This window comes from Boleophthalmus pectinirostris, unplaced genomic scaffold, assembly GCF_026225935.1.
Source record: "Boleophthalmus pectinirostris isolate CB_2022bp ecotype Guang Dong unplaced genomic scaffold, ASM2622593v1 HiC_scaffold_9, whole genome shotgun sequence".
Classification (NCBI taxonomy): Eukaryota; Metazoa; Chordata; class Actinopteri; order Gobiiformes; family Gobiidae; genus Boleophthalmus; species Boleophthalmus pectinirostris.
The window spans coordinates 16,427,163-16,446,913 of NW_026571541.1; the positions used below are offsets into that span (position 1 = coordinate 16,427,163).

At 41.0% G+C, this 19,751-nt stretch overlaps 3 protein-coding genes across 3 annotated transcripts; all 3 read right to left on the bottom strand.

The window, feature by feature from the left end:
• Positions 1–397: 397 nt before the first annotated feature.
• LOC110163711 (extracellular calcium-sensing receptor-like) lies at positions 398–4,320 on the bottom strand. The gene is given in 9 exon segments (XM_055148041.1): positions 398–1,041; positions 1,044–1,298; positions 1,522–1,645; positions 2,086–2,292; positions 2,539–3,072; positions 3,244–3,435; positions 3,655–3,741; positions 3,811–4,099; positions 4,187–4,320. Coding segments are annotated over 9 exon segments (2,439 nt in total). The 5' UTR covers positions 4,294–4,320.
• Positions 4,321–4,733: 413 nt separating this feature from the next.
• On the bottom strand, positions 4,734–8,521 carry LOC129407273 (extracellular calcium-sensing receptor-like). The gene is made up of 6 exons (XM_055147889.1): positions 8,379–8,521; positions 8,022–8,304; positions 6,575–7,399; positions 6,286–6,504; positions 6,093–6,216; positions 4,734–5,671 (listed from the first exon to the last, which is right to left on the bottom strand). Exons 1-6 carry the CDS (start codon positions 8,465–8,467, stop codon positions 4,734–4,736), a joined length of 2,478 nt encoding a protein of 825 aa, XP_055003864.1. The 5' UTR covers positions 8,468–8,521.
• Positions 8,522–15,178: 6,657 nt separating this feature from the next.
• LOC110163710 (extracellular calcium-sensing receptor-like) lies at positions 15,179–18,751 on the bottom strand. Its single transcript, XM_020928722.2, has 6 exons — positions 18,732–18,751; positions 18,267–18,534; positions 17,039–17,836; positions 16,525–16,752; positions 16,323–16,446; positions 15,179–16,086 (listed from the first exon to the last, which is right to left on the bottom strand). The coding sequence occupies exons 1-6, from the start codon at positions 18,749–18,751 to the stop codon at positions 15,179–15,181; spliced, it is 2,346 nt and encodes a 781-aa protein (XP_020784381.2).
• Between the last annotated feature and the right edge of the window lie 1,000 nt (positions 18,752–19,751).

The window sequence follows — 19,751 nt, forward strand, 5'->3', positions numbered from 1 at the left end:
ACTAAGAATGCAGTTTTGGGGCATTATCCATTGAGTAACTAAGATGGTTATACCTACAATTGTAGCAATGAAAGTTAACCAACCAATGTCCAATTAATGTATTCATCTGAAGTGGTAAATTATGGAACCATGTCACTGACTTGTAGAAAATTTATTGATCAAGCAATAAAACAGACAACATTAAAACAACATGAAATATTGAAATGAGACCAAATGGAAGGATCTTTTGCTTTTTAATGTGGGTATGAGAAGGTCAGCTCTGGAGAAGTCAAGCTGAATGTGATGGTCTGCATAGTCTAGATGGTCCAGGTTCTGAGAGTTCTGAGAGTTTGGTAAATTTGAACAAAATGAAAACTAAAGCACAAACAAGAGAGAAAGTAGTCAAATGTGGGATTTGTCACTTCCTGTCTTTTCCAATCAGATGCTGTTTAGTATTCTTCTCTGGTTTCAGCAATATAATGTAACACTTTGGCACAAACAAACAGAACAATAGGCCTAAACTTGAAGCCAGGATTGCAAAAGATTCCACTGCATCAGCATAGTTCCCCGGAGAACTGATGTACGCTGGGATGAATGCTAGCCACACTGCACAGAAGATCAAGATGCTGAATGTGATGAACTTGGCTTCATTAAAATTCCCTGGTAATTTCCTAGCAAGGAAAGCCAACAGGAAGCAAAGACCGGCCTGCAGACCAATATATCCTAACACGCACCAAAAGGCCAGATTGGAACCATTGTTACATTCAAGTATTATCTTTGATTTTTCATATTCCATGTTTCTGAATGGATGAGGGGGTGCATCAATGAGCCAGGCTACACAAATCACCACCTGGACTAAAGTGGAGATAAATATAATGACTCTTTGCTGTTTGGGCCCTAACCATTTCATTAAATTATTGCCTGGTTTTGTAGCAGTAAAGGCAGCTAGCACCACCAGGGTTTTCCCAAGAATACACGAGATACATAAAGAAAATGTAATGCTAAAGGCTGTGTGGCGCAGCATGCAGGACCAGGCTGTGGGCTCACCAATGAAAATCAAGAACAGAGGAAACATAGAGTGAGGGAGAGGAGAATGAAGAAGCTCAGCTCAGAGTTGTTCATTCGGACAATTGGAGTGTTTCTGTGGTAGAAGAAGATGATGAGGACTGCGATTGTGAGACATGCGCCCACTACAGAGATGACTGTCAGCACTATGCCCACTGTGTCATAGGCCAAAAACTCCACCTCTTTAGGAATGCAGGCTGTTCTATCTGGGTTGGACCAGAAGTCATCAGGGCATTCTCTGCATTCTATTGAATCTAAAGAAAAATCATAGACAGTGATGAATAAACAAGCAGTCTGTGGATTGAAGATCTGAGTGGTAAAGAAAGTATCAGAGTTGTTCAACAGACTCTACACTTTCTCAAGTTATTTTTAATATTAGTGATATTCTATTCTATTCATTAATTTGGCTTTTGTTTTCATTTAGTTTCAATGACGATCTGAGGACTTGTAAAATGTTTTTCTCATTTCACTCCCCACCTGTCTCATTGCTAATTTTGCCGCTGTCACATGGTACACAGTCAAAGCAGCAAACAAGTTCCCCACGACGGACAGCTTTCCTGGATCCTGGAGAACAGCTGTCACTGCACACAGATACTGGCACCTACAGTGAACAACATTCACACTAGAAATGCTGCAATTATGAATTTGTTTGTCTGTCTATGGTTCAGTTTGTATGAGACAAGAGCTATTGGTAAATCAGTTTGTGCACTCAAAGCACATTAAAAATGCACAAATCATGCACACACAAACAAACACTGAATTAAATTGCACATGATCAAACCAATTTGAAGGAGCACAAATTGAACTCTTTACAAATTTCAGATACAAATTACACAAATTATGGATGACATTATGGATACTTTTTGCATCAGTATTTGGCCTATATCAGTGACTGTTTAATGCTGATATTCCTACATTTAGGCCAGCTGACCCATATCCGGATTTGACCTTTTTTTACTTGACTTACCTCCACCTGGACCTATAGAACTTCAACAGCTGACATCTGAAGAAGGTAAAAACACAGCTTGAGCTGCTGCTTGCCTTGCTCTGATGACCAGCCCACACAATCCTGTCCTCCTTGATGACCAGCTCCTGTCCTGCAGCTTTGGTCCCATCAAACAGGCCAACTTGGACAAACTCTATATTTCCACTGGTGCCTCTCTGCCAGTTGATGATGTCATAGTAGGGTACGGAGTCACCCTTTAGGTCAAAGTTCACCTTTTCTCCATTGATAGTAAATTCTACTTCCTGAAGATATTGCTGAAACTTACAGAGAAATATTAGCAACAATTTAAACTATTTTATTTTGTGACACAGTATTTATTTATTGTAGATTTGTTGTGTATTTATTTTGGGGAAGGCACACAGCAATGTATATGCACCATATGCTTACCCAATTGAGATCTAGCACTAGTAAGTGTCTTTATAAGGCAACACCTATCTTTAATCATAACATTTTTATCAAGATGATTTGTCTCAGATAAACATATGTACCTGCCAGGGATGAACATTGTTGTTCTGAACACAGGAGTTGTTTTCAAAAGGCCCTGCTCCGGGTTGACAGAGAAACAGGTTGTGTAGAGAATGGGCGACTGCATACACAGCCTTGTACACATTGTATGCCACTCGAGGACTTGATGTGTTCATGTACGCTGCATGCCTCTCCAGCAACACCTCATCTCCTGAGCAGGGAGGCAGGTTTGTGTCAGAGGAAAAGATAGGAGCACAGCTGTACAAAGCATCCCACAGCTCGTGCACCAGTGGATTACTGGGGTAAACATATGGGGTTACTTTTTGTAAAAAGTCACTGAGTCCTGGGATGTAGCCTGTTCTGATCCCAAAGCCAATGGTGCCTCCCAGGTAAGGATAGTAGATGCTCCCTGAGAAGACAGATGCTGTGACCCAGGCCTCGCTGGCCACCCACTGGATCCCAGTGATGTTCTGCTCCATGTAGTCCCTTAGGAAGGGTGTCATCTCCCCCTCTGCTGAAAATACTACCACAACTTTGGCCCGAGAAGTGCGCATCACCTTTTAACAGGAAAGATGTAAATACTGTTGCATCAATCCACTGAAAATAATACAATACACAAATATACACTGAACTATAAATACTATTTAAAAAAATAATTAAGTATTTATCATCATTTTTTCATATGAGTCAAAATTAATACACTTACATTAGGATCTTTAATTACCAACCTGCATGATTTCTAGAGCCCTTTGTTGGTTGTAGAGTAAAGGGATCATCTCTGTGTATGCCACACACACTTTAGTGCCCTGGAGCTCTCTCAATAAACCCTGAACTGCAAAGCGTCCATACTCATGATCCCCTCGGATCAGACCAATCCAAGTCCAGTTAAAACGTACAAGAAGCTGGGCTATGGCCTTCACCTAATCGTCAAATATAATTCAGTTGTGCAAATATTGTACCATTCATGTAACAGTGTCACTTCTGAATAACACAAACACAGATATAGTTTTTAGTAGAACCAAGAAAAGAAAATCAACATGCAGTCCTATTCTACATAAATGTGTATGGTTCTATTCTAAATCTATAATTTTGGTTCTAATTTAAAGGGTTTCATTATATCTGTGGAGTATAACAATTACCTGATAGTCATCATTTGGAATCACTCTGAAAAAAGTGGGGTATTTTCGTCTGTCAGTAAAACATGCACATGATGAGAAATAACTGATCTGGTAAAAACAGGAAATACATCAGCTGAACACTGTAGCTCACTGTGTGAGTTTCTGAAACATGTTTACCATTGGAATCCTAAAGGGTCTAAGTATTCTGGATACAACTATGGACTGAGCAGATCCAGACTCCCCAATGACAGCCAAGAGTGGGGAAGCACCACTGCACAAGCCATAGCCCTCCTCTGTGACCCCGTTAAGGACTGCGAGAGCTGCTCTTTGCCCTGTCAGAGGATAGGCACATGAGTCAAAGATTTTGTACCCCAGAGTGTGATTGGGCAACAGCTCTTTGTTTTGGTTGATCTCATCCACAGTCAGTATCATAGTCAGTGCCCACCGGAATGCCCTGGGATCAAAGCTGAACGAGACAAATTTATAGTAAAAGAACAAGACAATCAACAATTGTATATATAAAAACAATTCTAAGACAGAAATCTAAGATTACCCATTGCACTTGACTGGTGGTGGTCGGTATGTAACATTCATGTCTGGCATCTCTTGGTTATAATGAAGAGGAAAAATGCCTCCAAGTAAAAAGTCACCTTCAGCCATAAAAGCAGGTTCAAAATGGTTTTGAAGTCTACAAAATAATTCAGAACTGTTGACAGGAAATACGACACTGCGAACACATGTTACTGCTAACATAGTATAAAGAGAACACAGCAATATGAGAGGAGGAGTCATCCTGAACTTTGAGTGGTAGCCTACTTAGTGATGAGAGAGCAACTTGTGCTGAATTAATATACTCTCTGACATCATGCTTTTTTTTTTTTTTTTTTTTTTTTTTTAGTAATGTTGGAGTACTGCACATTTCTAAAAAAAAATCAATCAATACAAAATCAAACAAAATTATTTATTGTTGCTTAATAGGACATTACTGACAGACTAACATTCAAATATAATCAGTCAACAAATTATTAAAACACAAGTCAGAAAACATCCACTTGATAAATGACCATCAAAGTACGATGTAAACCAAATCAAACAGGCCTCTATCCAGTACCAGTTATGGGCTGGAGAAAGATCTTTTTGTCAGATTTTCTCATTATGTGTTTCTTTGTATTTTTCTCTGGTTTGATCAGTATTATATAACATTTTGGGGCAAAAATACTTATTAATAAACCAAATGCTGATGCCAAAATTGCAAAAATCTCCACAGCAACAGTGAATTTTCCTGGAGAGCTGACATAAGCTGGAATAAAAGTAATCCAAACTGCACAGAAAATCAACATGCTGAAGGTGATGAACTTGGCTTCATTGAAATTATCAGGCAGCTTTCGGGCTAAAAAGGCTAACACTAAACATGTTATTGCCAACAGCCCAATATACCCCAGAACCGCGTAGAAGGCAGCCTGGGAGCCTGTATTACATTCTAAAACTATCTTTGTATTGCTATATTTGAACACTTTATCCGGAAATGGTGGGCTTATCGTAAGCCAGGCAGCACATATTAGAATTTGAACTAAGGTACAAGAACAAACTATAATTCTTTGTTGTGCGTAACCAAATTTCACTGCTGCAGAGTTTCTAGGATAAGTTGCTTTAAATGCTGCAACTACTACAATAGTTCTGCCTAAAATACAAGACATGCAAAAGGCAAAAGTGACTCCAAATGCAGTATGGCGCAGCATACACATCCAGATAGTAGGCTTCCCAATGAATGTGAGTGGACACAGGAAACACAAGAACAGGGAGAAGAGCAAGAAACAGCTGAGCTCAGAGTTGCTGGCCTTGATGACTGGGGTGTCTCTGTAGACAATGAAGATCACCATAGTGGCCATTGACAGAACAGTCCCCATCACAGAGACAGCTGTGAGGGCTATTCCCATTGGTTCCTGGTAGGACAAATACTCCACAGTTTTAGGAATACATGCATTTTTGAGCTCGTTGGACCAATATTCTTCAGGACATGGAGTGCATTCAGCCTCCCCTGTTGAAAATAAACATGCCTTCACTTTCACACCACTCAGTAGTTACAACATGCACTCATATTGCAGTTCCATGATGCTATATATCATTTTGGATGACTTATAGTACTTGCTAATATGGTAGACAACTCATATCACAGTGGGTATTATCTCACATTTATCCAAGAATGATTTCAAAGGTATAGTAATCTAAACATTGTAGAAATCCATCCAGAAGTCATTTTCAATCTGAAGGTACTGGTCTGAGGAGCTAGAACTTATACTACCCTAAGAGTAAGAGAGAGAGGTTATACTCTGAAACTTGCACTGGAATTTGTTTACTAGATTTGAGTTGTTTGATCCTATAGTTCTCTGCCAGCCACTTCCTCACAAACTCCCGGTCAAGTCCTGAGTTGAGACTGTGTTCTGTGGACCTAACATTACCTGTTTTATTGGCTATAGTTCCTTCAGCACAAGGGATGCAGTCAAAGCAGCACACAGGTTTTCCTTTAATTTGAGCCTTCCTTGTTCCCACTGGACACACACTCGAACATACAGATTTGGGGACCTGTTTGATTAAGATTTTGATATTAATTATTTTCTAATTTACACTACAGTAAATATAATTTTCTTCCACCATTTGTCCTGTTCTCCAGATAATGTCTTCTTCATTAATTCTGAGCTTGTAGTCTCCCATTGAAGAGATGAAGTGACCCACAGTTACATGTTGAACTTTGCCCTCTGACATCTGCCAGTTTATGAGGTCATAAGATGGAGGTGGGTTTCCATTTGCATCAAAAAATATGTCATCTCCAAACATGTTCTGAAAATTCACCTTTTTCAAATTTGCTGTCACCTTATCATTGTAATAATAATTAGTACTATTTAACTAAAAATTATCTGGCAAGTGAGTGATACCTACATACCTGTTTGGGGCTGATTTCTGACACCTTCTTGCACATCTTATTTGTTTCATTGGGTGCAGCCTGACAAAAAATAATCTGATGCAGAGCATGGGCTACTGCATATACAGCATTATACACATTATAGGACACTCTCAATTGTGTGACATCAAAAAACACAGTATCCAAATCTTTTAGTGTCTCATTTCCTGTACAGTGTTTCTTTGTTGGTTCATATCCATCACCTGCTCCACTTATCTTTGGACTGCATCCCATCACATCTTCCCAGAATTCCTTCACAAATGCTGCTTTGGGATTGGCATAGGGACTGATATCTGTCAGGAATGACTTTAGTTTTGGTATTGTTCTTTTGTGCACAACAAACCCCAATGCTCCTCCAAATGACTGGTGCATTTCTGGTGTTGAGGGCCGAGCTGCTGTGATCCAAGCCTCACTAGCAATCCACTGAATACCTGTTATGTTTTGTTTTACTATTTCAAGCATCAAGGGGTAGAAATCCCCCTCTGGAACAAAACTGAGTATAACTTTAACGCTTGACATTTTGATCATGTCTACAACTCTGAGGATTCTGTCCATGGAGTATGTCCTAAGAACAGTGCCTACAAAGGCCACACAGATGCTAAGTTTTTTTACCTCTTGGATGAAAGCTGACACACCGTTTCTCCCGTAGTCATTGTCTGACTGTATAGCTCCAATCCAGTGCCATTTAAAATGTTTTACCAGAGCAGCCAAAGCTTTGGCTTGAAAATAATCACTGGGAATTGTACGAAAAAATGTTGGGAATTTGCCTCTGTCGCTGAGGCAGGCACAGGTAGAGAAATAACTCACCTACAGGAGATGAGAACAGAAGTCATTTCAATGTAATTTGTGCTGATAGAGAAGACATTAAAAACATTACACCAGTTTTTGTTTCAGTGGATAGTAAGTGATAACAGAGATTTTATGAACCAAATGAAAATATCTGCATTTTAAATTTAAAAGTAAAATTCTTCCATAGAATTGTATCATGCCAACAACTCAACAACAGCAACAACAACAACAAGTGTTGACAATTAGGAGGGACACAGACCCTCAAAATAAATTCTTTTCTAATGACTTTTTAAATGAAGATAGCATTGTCAAGCATGTACAACTTTCTCTGATACCACATATATTAGAATATGGCTTTATGTAATAATAATATTTCTGTAATTATTAATTATTATTAACTATTATATAATTTATGTGACCCTCTGCCACTCAAGCGGTCAGGTCAGAATAATTACAGAAATGTAATTTCATACATACATCATATAGAATTTATTATAACCATTTGTACTTTTGCTCTTTGTTATTATGTTTCTTGTGATGTGTGAGCTACTGTGTCCAAATAATTTCCCTTGTGGATCTAAGTCTAAGTCTATTTTACACTTTTTGATATGACATTCCTTGTATTATGTACTATACTTACAACAGGAACTTGAAATGGCCCCAGAGTCTCAGCCACGGCCAGAGACTGAGATGAACCGGATTCTGCAATGAGAGCAGATACACTTGGAGCACAGGCAGGAGACTGAGACCCCCCTACACCACCAGCCAGAGCCAGAGCCGCTCGCAATGTGGTGCTGGGAGATGCACAAGAGTTTAAAATCCTGTAACCCATCGTCACATTTGGCAAAAGAAACAAACTCCTGTTCACTTCCTCAATGGCAAATATCATCACTTGTGTCCACCGGAAAGCTCGCAGGTCAAATCTGAAAGTGTATCTAATATGAAAAAAACACACACAACATTGAAAGAATAAGATGGTAGAATACAGTATTCTTACCCAGCACACTTGGCTTCAACAGGCTGGCTAAGAAAAGCTGATGTATTGACAATCTCTTTGTTGTAAACAGGAAAAATACCTCCAATCATTATTTCTCCCTCTTGAAAAAGATTTGGCAAACTGCCCGGCCCCAGTAACTTACAACTTGACAATGCATTAACATAGTGGAGCAGAGAGAATAATATGGATTTCTGTAGCATTTTCGTGTTCCTTCTGTCCAAATACAGTCTGAGTAACAAATGCAGAAGGATCTGAGCTGCTTTATTAAAGGCTGATTGAAACCCTCAGGGGAGTTGCTTTTTTCATCTTCCTGCCCTTCCAATTGCAACATGTGAGATAATGTAAATGCATTTGTTACAGTATGTATTTTCTTAACTTGTAGCAAATATTGCTCAAACCATATAATAGCAAAGCATAACTCTTATCACAAGCCACAAAATATAGATTCAATGGCCTGTAATTACATTCAGGACAAAAGCCTGTTGTGCTTGTTTTATGTTTAAAGGTGGGTTGTAGATGAGGTTGTAATCTACTCAGTCATGTAGACAGCATGAAACTCCACACTGAAAGTCCAGACACCATTGTTCTTCTGCAATAACCACTATGCCACCCATTTAAAAAATTGTTGTTGAAAAATAGTGACAAAGTGGAAAGTGGACATCAGTGATCTTGTATTAGGTATGACTGGAGAAACTTTTATTAAACATTTCAGTTAGATTCAGATTAGGGATGGGACAATATGAAATTTCCACAGTATGATAATCATGACAAAAAAATGTGTGAGCCCACCTACTTCGCTATTAGTTACCTCTCTCTGGCACCAAGCCAGCCTCTGAGAAAGATCAAAGCAGTCACTGTGCCAATCGTGCCTACAGCCTGGCACATGCCCATGAACCCTGTGCCATATAAATACTGGGCTACTAGCCACATAATTCCCTTCTTCGAATCAGCTCATGGAGGGAGACGATCCAGCTGGGCCTGAAGGTACATTGGCTCGTACACACTCGTAGAACTATAGTTATGTTAAGTAACTGTAATTTCTATTTCATATGTGCTCTGTCCACCTATAGGCTTCGCTACTGGTTACCAACCGAGGCAAAGGCTATAGGGGTAAATGTACCTCCAGCTGGGTAGACTCGAGATTGCGGTTACACAAGTCCTGTGGACCTGATACTCCAATTACAGCCCACTTGCTCCGACTCAAGGCGCCAAGACCGACAGACCAAGGTCAAGATGAAACGTGGGGAAGCCTCACCAAGAGGGTGCACACAAATAGGATCACTTAAAGGTAGACACAGAGGACCAGGAGGAGGCCATGCAAATCTCTATCAACTATAAAGACCCTGCAGAGGGCCACAGAAGTAGAGAGACCGTATGTGGAGCATGCCCTTATGACCGCAGGAGGAGTGCAACCTCATACGCTGCCGTAATGCCTCCACGAATCCAGTGAGCAAGATGTTGGGACGACAGTGGGGCCCCATGGCCTCTTGTCCCAAAACCTACAAACAGCTGGTCCAAAGTGCTAATGGCTACTGTCCGCTCAAAGAAACAGCGAAGGGCTTTGATGGGACACAACAACCTCTGCTGTGAATCCCTCTCAAATGTATTGGCGAGGGGAATGAGTGCTCTAAGGCTGATCACCCTGGACCAAAAGCAGAGGTGATAGCTTTAGGTTAAAAGGATGGGTTGGGCCAGAGGTGACCATCCATCCTCACTGAATGACATGCAGGTGAATTGAAAGCGCACACAGATCCCCCACTCTCTTGGCAGAGGACAAGGTCAAAAGAAGTGTAGTCTTGAAGGTAAGAAACCGCATTTCAGCCTGTTCCAAGAGCTCAAAGGGGTTACCTGACAGGCCGTCCAAAACCACCTGGAGGTCCCAGGGTGGAACAACCTGTCTGGAGTGTGGCCTCACTCTGGAGGCACCTCGAAGAAATTATTTAACCAATGGATGACTGCACGCTGAGTAGCATCCAAAACCCTGATGACCTGCTTGATGACTGCCCCAATTATTGCCAGTGTTGCTGCAGCCCAACTCAGCAGAAACTCCGATATTCTGCTAACTGAACAGGTGCTGAGGTACAGCTCCCTGCTGTTGCACCAGGTAGAGAAGAGCTGCCAATGGCTGTTATATGCTCTGACGGTGGAGCCAGCCCTAGTACTCTGAATGGTGGACACCACCTCCAGAGAAAGACCAAGACCAACTAGTTTTCCCCTTTCATCTTCCATAGCAGGAGCCTCCTCACCCGCCTGTACTAGTGCATCTGGTTTGTCGGGGAGAGGTCAAGGGTCCACAGTGGTGGAAAGGCATACAATTGGCTCATGGGCCACAGCCGGCAAGTTGGCATATCTACCCCGAGTGGTGGCACATCTGATGACCTCAGTGAGAACCAGATGACCAAAACCTGTCCCGGACCTGAAGCGTTTCACCTGGGGAAAGGCCCCATTTGTCTTGCAGAGGGCCCCCTCAGGATATCCTGTCTGCCCTGACATTGAGTACTCCTGAGAACCTGAAGTCCTCCAGCACTGCTGAGGACAGAGTCACTGCTCTCTGCCTGTCCCTCATAGGGTGCAGATGGAGCCGAGTGAACCAACACTGGACTCTGCACATGTGCAGTAGATGCAGGCATACCACTGGATGGGCTGAGGCCATCATCCCCAAGACAGACTGCACTTAATGGGATGGGGCTGATGGAGTGGCCAAGGTCAGTAGTGCTCCGCGCCTCTCCCTGATGAGCCATGCATGCATTATGCGTGAATCCAGCTACAGGCCCAGGTAAGTGGCCTGCTGTGCTAGACTGAGCGTGCTGTTTTCTCAGTTCACCACAAAACCCAACCTGGAGATAATAATAATAATGCTTTGTCCTGATAAGGGGAGTGAGGAGATTGGTGTCAGCTGATCGGAAGTGGCGGGTGGGACAGTGCTGACAGAGGAGGTCAATGAGATGGGGGGGCCAGGTTATGGAGGGAGATGTGGTGCAGTATCAGGGCTGTGTTCCTCCGCCTCATGACGAGAGGACACCTGTCATGGATGTAAGTCAAGATATGCATGACCTGTCGATGTAGGGGCTCCAATGCCACATGTTTGGAGAAAGTGCGTGGGGTGAGAGAGTAGCCGAATGGGAGAGGATTGCACTGGAAGCAGAGGTCTCCGATAGCATATCTGTATATCTCTAGGATTGGGACACTGTGAGCTTTATGGACATCATCCAATCTCCTGAGAGAACGCTCCCCAGGAGTTGCTTGACTGTCTGCATGCGGAATTTCCTGGTGGCCACATAATTGTTCAGGACCCACAGGTCCACTATGGGCCTCACTCCTACACTCTTCTTTGAAACCAGGAAGTAGGGAGAGAAAAACCCTGCAGCCGTCTCCATATTGTTTGCTGGTTGGGTGAGGAGAATACCACTGAAGGGAGGAGGGTGATGGGCAAATTGGAAATAGAAGATTGCTAGAGGTTGCCACAACTGAGGGTATTCCCCTCTTGCTGAATGTCACTTCTCCTCACTGGTCTAGCACTCCTGGATGTGGGCGTGGAGTCAGAGGATCGGCACTCCCCAAGTACCGATCCTGCTTTTGTCTGGTTCACGGTGGTGAAAGCCATGCTGTTCATGCCAGGGCTGGAGAATGGGAGCTAGTTGCCGGGATCCTCTAGCAGTGGTTTCAAAATGATTGGTGATACCCTGGATATCTGGGCCAAACAGGGCAGCTGTGGAGAGGAACTGTCTGAGAATGCCTCTCTGATCCTATTCCACTACGGAGGCCGAACCACAGGTGTCTCATTCCGAGCTGTGCGGCACACATAGAACAGCTGCAGGAACATGGCTTCTGCCATGTTCTGGATCTCCCCAATGTCCCCTGGTGTGAGTTCCAAACATTCATGACAAATGCGGCCAATGGAACCAAGCAGAAAAGCCATGTTGTTAGCTAACGCAAGCACCTAGTTAACGTTAACATAACAGCAATCCAAGAGTCCTGCCACACGCCACCCTGTCTGAGCGGAGGGTGGGTCTCCCACTGAGTCAGATGAACAGATGGACGTAATGCCATTCATGTGTGCGTTACGCAGCTGTGCACATCTGAGAGGCCAAACAAAGTGGATATAGGAGCAACATCTCATCCTCTAAGTCATTTGGACAAAGCTTAAGGAAGGAAAACCTGCAGAAGAAAATAAAGGATGCTGAAGTGATGTGCCCATCTCAAACACATCTTATAACAAGACCATGTGTTTTTTATTTTCTCTTTTGCTATGTACCCATTCAGATTATCTGTAGCCCCAAAAAGCATGAAAGACATGACATGTTTCAGAGACCCTTGGTTGTTGTTATTATATGTTTAGGACCCACATGAAATTAGCCCAATTTGTCAAGCGTCTGTGTACACACCAATGAGTGAACGAGTATAGAGCAAGTCCTGGGGTCTAAACATGGCTGCCGATTCAAGTCAATGGACTGAGCTCAATGGGACATGTCTCCAGATTAGCCTAGTCAAGTTAGGTACTACTGGTGGATCTCTGCCCACTGAACAAGGAGCGTGGAGCGTGGTCCTGTGTATCACATGGTTCTTTGACCAATCAGAGCAAGAGGAGCTAGAGCAGAACAGAGCGGAGATGGAGCTAATGATTATAAAGCTGTTTATAAGCCAACTGAAGGAGCTGAGAAAAAGTTGATGAGCTAAAACTAGGTAAAAATTGCCACAGAATCTGACCTTTTAGAAAACTGTAGGTGCCCTGTCAGTCAAACACGAGCAGTTTGTGATTACATTATGCTCTATGGGAAAAATCCTTTCTGGGCAGGAGAGATTTTTTCGCTGAAGGACCAGTGAGTTAGCCAGGCTGGCACCACCTAGTGCCTCCGCTCAATTTCATTTCTCTTCAGCGACAAGGTCAGGAATTGGAGAGATGGTTCACAAAAGCCCTGGGCGAGTTCGGGCATCAGCCAATCAGCGAAAAGCATACATTCTGTATTGGCAAAGAGGGTCAAAGAGAATGTCTGGTGAATTTTATCAAGGGGAAAGACATTATTGCCCTTCTTCTTACAGGATTTGGGAAAAGTTTAATACACCAGTTAGCCCCATTAGCGGTGCATTACATACATCACGACCAAATAGCAGCGACTGGTTAAATGAAAAAAAGTACCCACCTACCTTCGAGCCAGTGAATTCTGATGCTGCGAGGTCAGACCGTTTCCACAAAGTGAAACCAGCTGATGAATCAGGCTACAAGTGAGTGGCCACTACACCAACTCAAGACAGCTATAAGCAGGCTATTCCCTATCCAGTTATTTTAATAGATCTTGTTGATGCAGTGGAAAACCGTTTGGCAGAGACAGAGCATGTGCCTCCTCTCTTTATAGATCTCTCATACCTGGACACTATAGCGACTCTGAACGTTTAGGTTATTATACTTTTAGCATGAAGGCTTGCAGGTCAGCTCTTAACTCGTGTTTACAGGGGCGTATAGGTGCTCCGTGGCGTGGTGCAAGTGAGAGACAAGTGGGGAGCGGAGGATACAGTGCAGATATAAGGACTACATAAGAGCGCGTAACAGGTCAAACTGCATTACTGTAAGGAGCGCTGCTTCTTCCACAGACCGTGTCAAATAAATGAGGTGTCAATATCATCAGAAGCCAACCCTCCCCGTATTGATACTGTGGCATTTCAATACTGTGGTATATTTTAATACAGGTTATCTTCCCATCCCTAATTCAGATAAAATAAACATTGAACTAAACAAAATTTTAATAATGTCTAAGTATTAAAAGGGTTGGACATTGCTTGTGGTGTATCCAAGAATATTGTATCTCAAATGATCTAACTTTCATATTAACAATATCACTATCAGTATCAGTATCGGTATCAGTATTAACAGTATTATCCAGAGAGGGCATAGGGTTTGCAAGTATTAAAAAAAAACACTGTTCCAATGGTGAAACGTTTCTTTTACTGTATGTGTGAAAAGTAAGTACAGACCATTTAAAATCTTTTTATTTATGGTTTTTAGCTTTCTGTTTATTGTTATGGTTAAATTTGAAGACCTTTGAAAAGATGTGATAATTTGCTTTAAATTGTTAATTTCCATGGTAATGATGCTAGATTTCTCTAACTCTTTACTTAGAACTTCAAATGAACTGTTAGAAGATTTGTGAATTCAGCTCCATATTCTATTGGTCTATTTCATGCTCTATTCAGTGTTTTTTCGATGACTGTTGTGGTGAAGCTAAAGTCGGGTTCGCAGGGCAGTGCAAGGTTAGGCCTTGGGGTTAGTACAAGTCAAGTCAGCCCAGACAGCCCCCCTTAGCAAGACCAACTTTAACCATCTAGAACTCTATGCACCTAAAAGTAACCAGTACTTTAACACTTTAAATGTGAACTATCCCATCATTCTTGTTTTGCACAGCACTAGCACTATAACTTATTCTGAATGTGGTGTTTAGCTACTATTACCAAGTTTAATTTGTTGTGTTTAATTAGTTGTGGGTTGAATGGTGTATTTATGAGGGTTAATTTGTTAGTTGTTTTGTATTGATGTACCTATAAAAATGAAATAACTTTTAACTGTCTAGAATATTAACCACCTTGGCCTTGTCCTTGTTTATGCCAGAACAAATTGTGGGAGTTAATAAAAAGAGGGACTCTATCCTTCCACTTGGTTACATAAGGATAAACAGAATGTGTAGCAACAAACAGAAAGAATGGGTTTTAAGTGTATTTATATTATATGATTATGTACACACATTGTAATCAAGTAGGCTTATCTGTAAAACTTAGTTCAGAGTTTTTAAGCAACTATACTCAAATGATTACAAAGCCCTTGCTTTTACCGTCATATGTTTTTTGGTGTTTTGCTTTGGTCTGAATATTATAATATAGCATTTAGGGATAAAAAAACATATTAATAATCCAAAACTCGAGGCCAGTATTGCAAATATCTCCACAGCAACAGTGAACTTTCCTGGAGAACTGACATAAGCTGGAATAAAAGCGATCCAGACTGCACAGAAGATCAACATGCTGAAGGTGATGAGTTTTGCTTCATTAAAACTATCAGGCAATTTTCTGGCAAGAAATGCTAGTATGAAACACAGTAGTGCAAGACATCCAATGTATCCTAGCACGGCCCAGAAGCCCACAGCTGATCCAAGCGCACACTCCAATATGATCTTCTCTTTGTAGTACTTCATATTCTTCTTTAGACTTGGCGGGTTTGTACTTAACCACAGTGTGCAAATGACCACCTGTACTGAAGTTATGATAACCACATTAAGTCTCTGTTGACAAGGACCATACTTCTTCATCATATTATTGCCTGGAAGTGTGGCTCTGAATGCAAGCAGAACTAGCATAGTCTTCCCTAGAACACAAGAGATACAGAGGACAAAAGTGATGCCGAACGCAATGTGGCGCAGCATGCAGGACCACTCAGAGGGACGACCGATGAAGGTGAGAGAGCACAGGAAACACAGGCTCAGGGAGAAGAGCAGCAGGAAGCTAAGCTCAGAGTTATTGGCTCTCACTATTGGTGTTTCCTTATGTGTGAAAAAAATGATGAAGACCAGAAAAGATAGAAATATACCAATGCAACTGAATGTGGTTAACAGAGTGCCCATGACCTCTTTGTAGGAGAGGTATTCAGTGGGTTTGGATGTACACTTGTCCTTGTTTTCATTTGGCCAGAACTCAGGTGGGCATGCAACACAGTCCACAGAATCTAAAAAACAGATTAGAATGAAATGCACCAATTAGCTCTGAAATTATGGTAAATCTAACAAATAACTAAATCAATTAATTTAAATGTTATGAATGAGTGTCGGGAGGGGGCATTATTGAGTGTCTAAAACATTGTGATAGTGATTATTTGTGCAATTAACTAATAGATGGCTGCAGGGAAATTATTCTGTCAATCAGCCTTGTATTTTATTTGTGATACGTCCTCTTTCTTCTTACCTGTTTGGTTGCTTATTGTCCCTTCAGGGCATTCCAAACAATCAAAACAGCACACAGGCCTGTTTTTGTTTATGGCTTTGCGAGTCCCAGGTGGACACGGTTCCCTGCAAACAGACCTTACAATCTAATACATAACATACTATATATTAATGAACTGATCAAAAATATCACAGCTGTCATTATTTTCATGTCAAACTGATACCTTGTTTTTTCCTCCACCCCATATTATCTTGGAATCTAACACTTGAAGACTGGCGCCCTCTGGTAAAGATCTGTCATAAACTCCAATGTTCACAACCTCAGCAGAGCCATTTTCGCTCATCTGCCAGTTCACCAAGTCATAGCGAGAAGCAGGGTCTCCATTTTGATCAAAAAACACCCTGTCACCAGTATTTGTGGTGAAGTTCACATGTTGTAGATGTTCTAGCAGCTACACAAGTAAGGATAAGCATCATTAATGAGGAATAATAACTGTTGTATCAGGATCTGTGAATGTTTATTGGTTCATCAATTAATACTGTGTTAAATAAGACCATCTGCTATACTACTACTACTACTACTACTACTACTACTACTACTACTACTACTACTACTAATAATAATAATAATAATAATAATAATAATAATAAGAAGAAGAAGAAGAAGAAGAAGAAGAAGAATTTGTTAATCTTTAAATGTTGTTTGTTTTTGTAGATCATTGAGATTTTACCACTCACATCTTTAGGCTGGACCTGGTCCTTGCTGAGACAGGCCTTCCCAGTGGTGGGGTTGAGTCCGTTGTTGCACTGGAGCAGGGAGTGGAGGGCATGGGCAAATGAGTAGACTGCATTGTATACATTACTCTCAGTCCTCAGCTCTGTGAAGGCGGCGTACTCATTTGGAATACTCAGCAGGTCCTCAGAGCCTGTGCACATCTTTGAGGTGTTGGACGGAGTAAAGGTACAGCCAAAGATATTTCCCCACACTTCTCTGACTATTTCACTCTGTGGTTCCTCTAGTGGATTTAATCTGAGCAGATAGTCTGCCAAACCGGGCACTGTAGCTTCAGGAATGGCAAAGCCCATTGCACCCTGTAAAATGCTGACTCTCTCCCTAGAACCTAGTTTTGTTTGAGTGATCCACGACTCACTGCCAATAAATTGCTTTCCAGTGATGTTATACTCATCAAAATGTGAAAGAAAGGATGTGGTATATGACAAGCCCATGAACAACAGTACCACATTGGAAGTGGATGTTCTCAGTTTTTCCACAACATAATCCATGCCTTTTTTTTTGTAGTAGATTTGGTAGTATTCAACACATATACTGTATTGTTTGGACAACTTTATAAAGTTTTCTGTGCCTTCTATAGCGTACAATTCTGAGGAATAAATAATTCCCACCCAACGCCAGTCAAAGTATTTCATGAGCTCCAGCAGACCAGCCACTTGGAAGAAGTCACTTGGCACAGTTCGGAAGAAAGTTGGGTATATCTTCTTGTTGCTTAGACAGGCACATGTCGAAAGATGGCTTACCTGAAAGAAAATAAAACTAAAAACATTACATACAGTGTGATATATTTGCAGTAAAACAGCTGTGTATTACATGGTGTAACAAAAATATTAACTGCTGTGTTATTGTCATTTCTACAAATAATTACAGAGAAAAAAAAATTATATGTATGTATTAAACTGTACACTTCATCAGATATTCAAACTAGTCACATATTCCTTCTATGTGTGGCTATAGATACATATTAATATAATATAATAATATAATAATATATAATATAATAATAATATAATTACCTATAACTACTTATTACAACTGGCCATAAAAAAACATATATATTTTTTTTATGACTCTCTTGTTACAGTATGTGGCAAAACTGAAATTATAGTATGCTGTATAAATATTCTGACAACATCTTTAAAAATCACATTCAATGATTCTATATTTGTGTACCTGTGGCACAGACAGGGAGCTAAAGATGTAATTGATGAATTGGGATACCCCCGAAGATGAATGACCAAGCAGGCCGATCATCTGACCACTGCAGCTCAATCTCTCCCCATCCAAAGACTCTATTGCTGCTCTGATCAGGTTTTGACCTCCACAGCCATTGTACAAGCGATAACCCAGTGTAAGTCCTGGAAGTAACTTTTGGTTCCTGTTAATCTCCTCAATAGTGAAGATGACAGTACGGGCAAATCGTAACTCTCTGTAATTCCACCTGCAAATACACACACATTGACAACAGATCTAGCTATTGTTTAAGACACTGACACAAATAGCATATAGAACATTACATTGAACATAAGTAAATTGGTATGGCCGTATAATCCATATTTAAGACTGTCATTGTGCTGGTGATGCTGAATACACCTGCAAGTATAAAATCACCTTCTTGTGAGAATTCTAAGAACCCACTCTTGCCTATAAATGTACATGTTTGGTTATTGCAGTTACTCCCAACAAGTACAGACAAAAAACAGATTATAGCCTGCCTCATCTCTGTGCCCTGCCTACTCTGAGCTCTCGAGGTCAACCTGTCTTATTTTTTATAGCATTTTCTTCTTTAAGAGCAGCCAATCAACAAGCTCTGACAATTCTCCATAGATTGTGCTGTTTTGAATTGTACCTGTGTCATGGGTTGTCCAGGAAGTGGAAGTATTATTTTAAGGAACCACATGGAAAAATATGAATTATTAAGCGATTGCAAATGATAAATAATAATGAGACAGCAATTATGATGCCTTTTCAGTAAATTCTATATTTTTTGTAAAAGCAATATTTAAGTCAACCTGAAATCAAACAAATTGATGCATATATCTTTTCTAAAAACCCATAATTCCTTTTCTAGGAAATTGAAGTACCATTTTTAGTAAATCCTTTAGTAAATGCATTTCAGTGAAATCAATCTATTGCATACTGTCTGCACAAAAACTGTATACCACAAAACTGTATACCACAAAACCTGGTGTCTGCTGTTTTGATAGGATAGGGGGTATGGAAAAAATCTGGAAAGTCATTTGCTGTATTCTTGTGAATTTTAGATGTCTTATTTTAGCAGGTCATTGTCCATTTCATTATAGTTTTCAAGAACACTTTTCATTTAGTGGCACACGCTTCAGTGTCTCATTGGCTTGTCTAGTTTAATTAATTAAGTCTTTTGTACTGTGAGGCCAATTGTTATTGAATGAGACATGGCCTAGAGCATGGGCAGAATAGACTTGCTAAGGGCGCTTGCTGATGAAGTGGGTGCCATCCACTGCCCTGTGTGCCGTGCACAGTGACACATTACGTACATTTGTCTTTATTTTTGGTCAATCTGTCTGTTATTCATAAATATGTCTCCAGATTTTACAGTGCAAATGACCAGAGGCAGTGCAACACATTTCAAGTTGCAGTGTATTGTGCACTCTGCTGAGATCGGCAGCAGCCTTCCAT

Excerpts from the sequence above, each read along its gene's own strand:
- LOC129407273 (XM_055147889.1), bottom strand. The coding sequence starts at position 8,467 with ATGATTGGAGGTATTTTTCCTGTTTACAACAAAGAGATTGTCAATACA. Across the intron at positions 7,400-8,021 it reads GGCCATTTCAAGTTCCTGTT|GTGAGTTATTTCTCTACCTG; the intron begins GTAAGTATAGTA and ends CATCTCCTGTAG. Across the intron at positions 6,505-6,574 it reads CAGAAATCAGCCCCAAACAG|GTGACAGCAAATTTGAAAAA; the intron begins GTATGTAGGTAT and ends TACAATGATAAG.
- LOC110163710 (XM_020928722.2), bottom strand. The coding sequence starts at position 18,751 with ATGTACATTTATAGGCAAGA. Across the intron at positions 17,837-18,266 it reads GCTCCCTGTCTGTGCCACAG|GTAAGCCATCTTTCGACATG; the intron begins GTACACAAATAT and ends ATTTTCTTTCAG. Across the intron at positions 16,753-17,038 it reads ACCAGGTCCAGCCTAAAGAT|CTGCTAGAACATCTACAACA; the intron begins GTGAGTGGTAAA and ends TTACTTGTGTAG.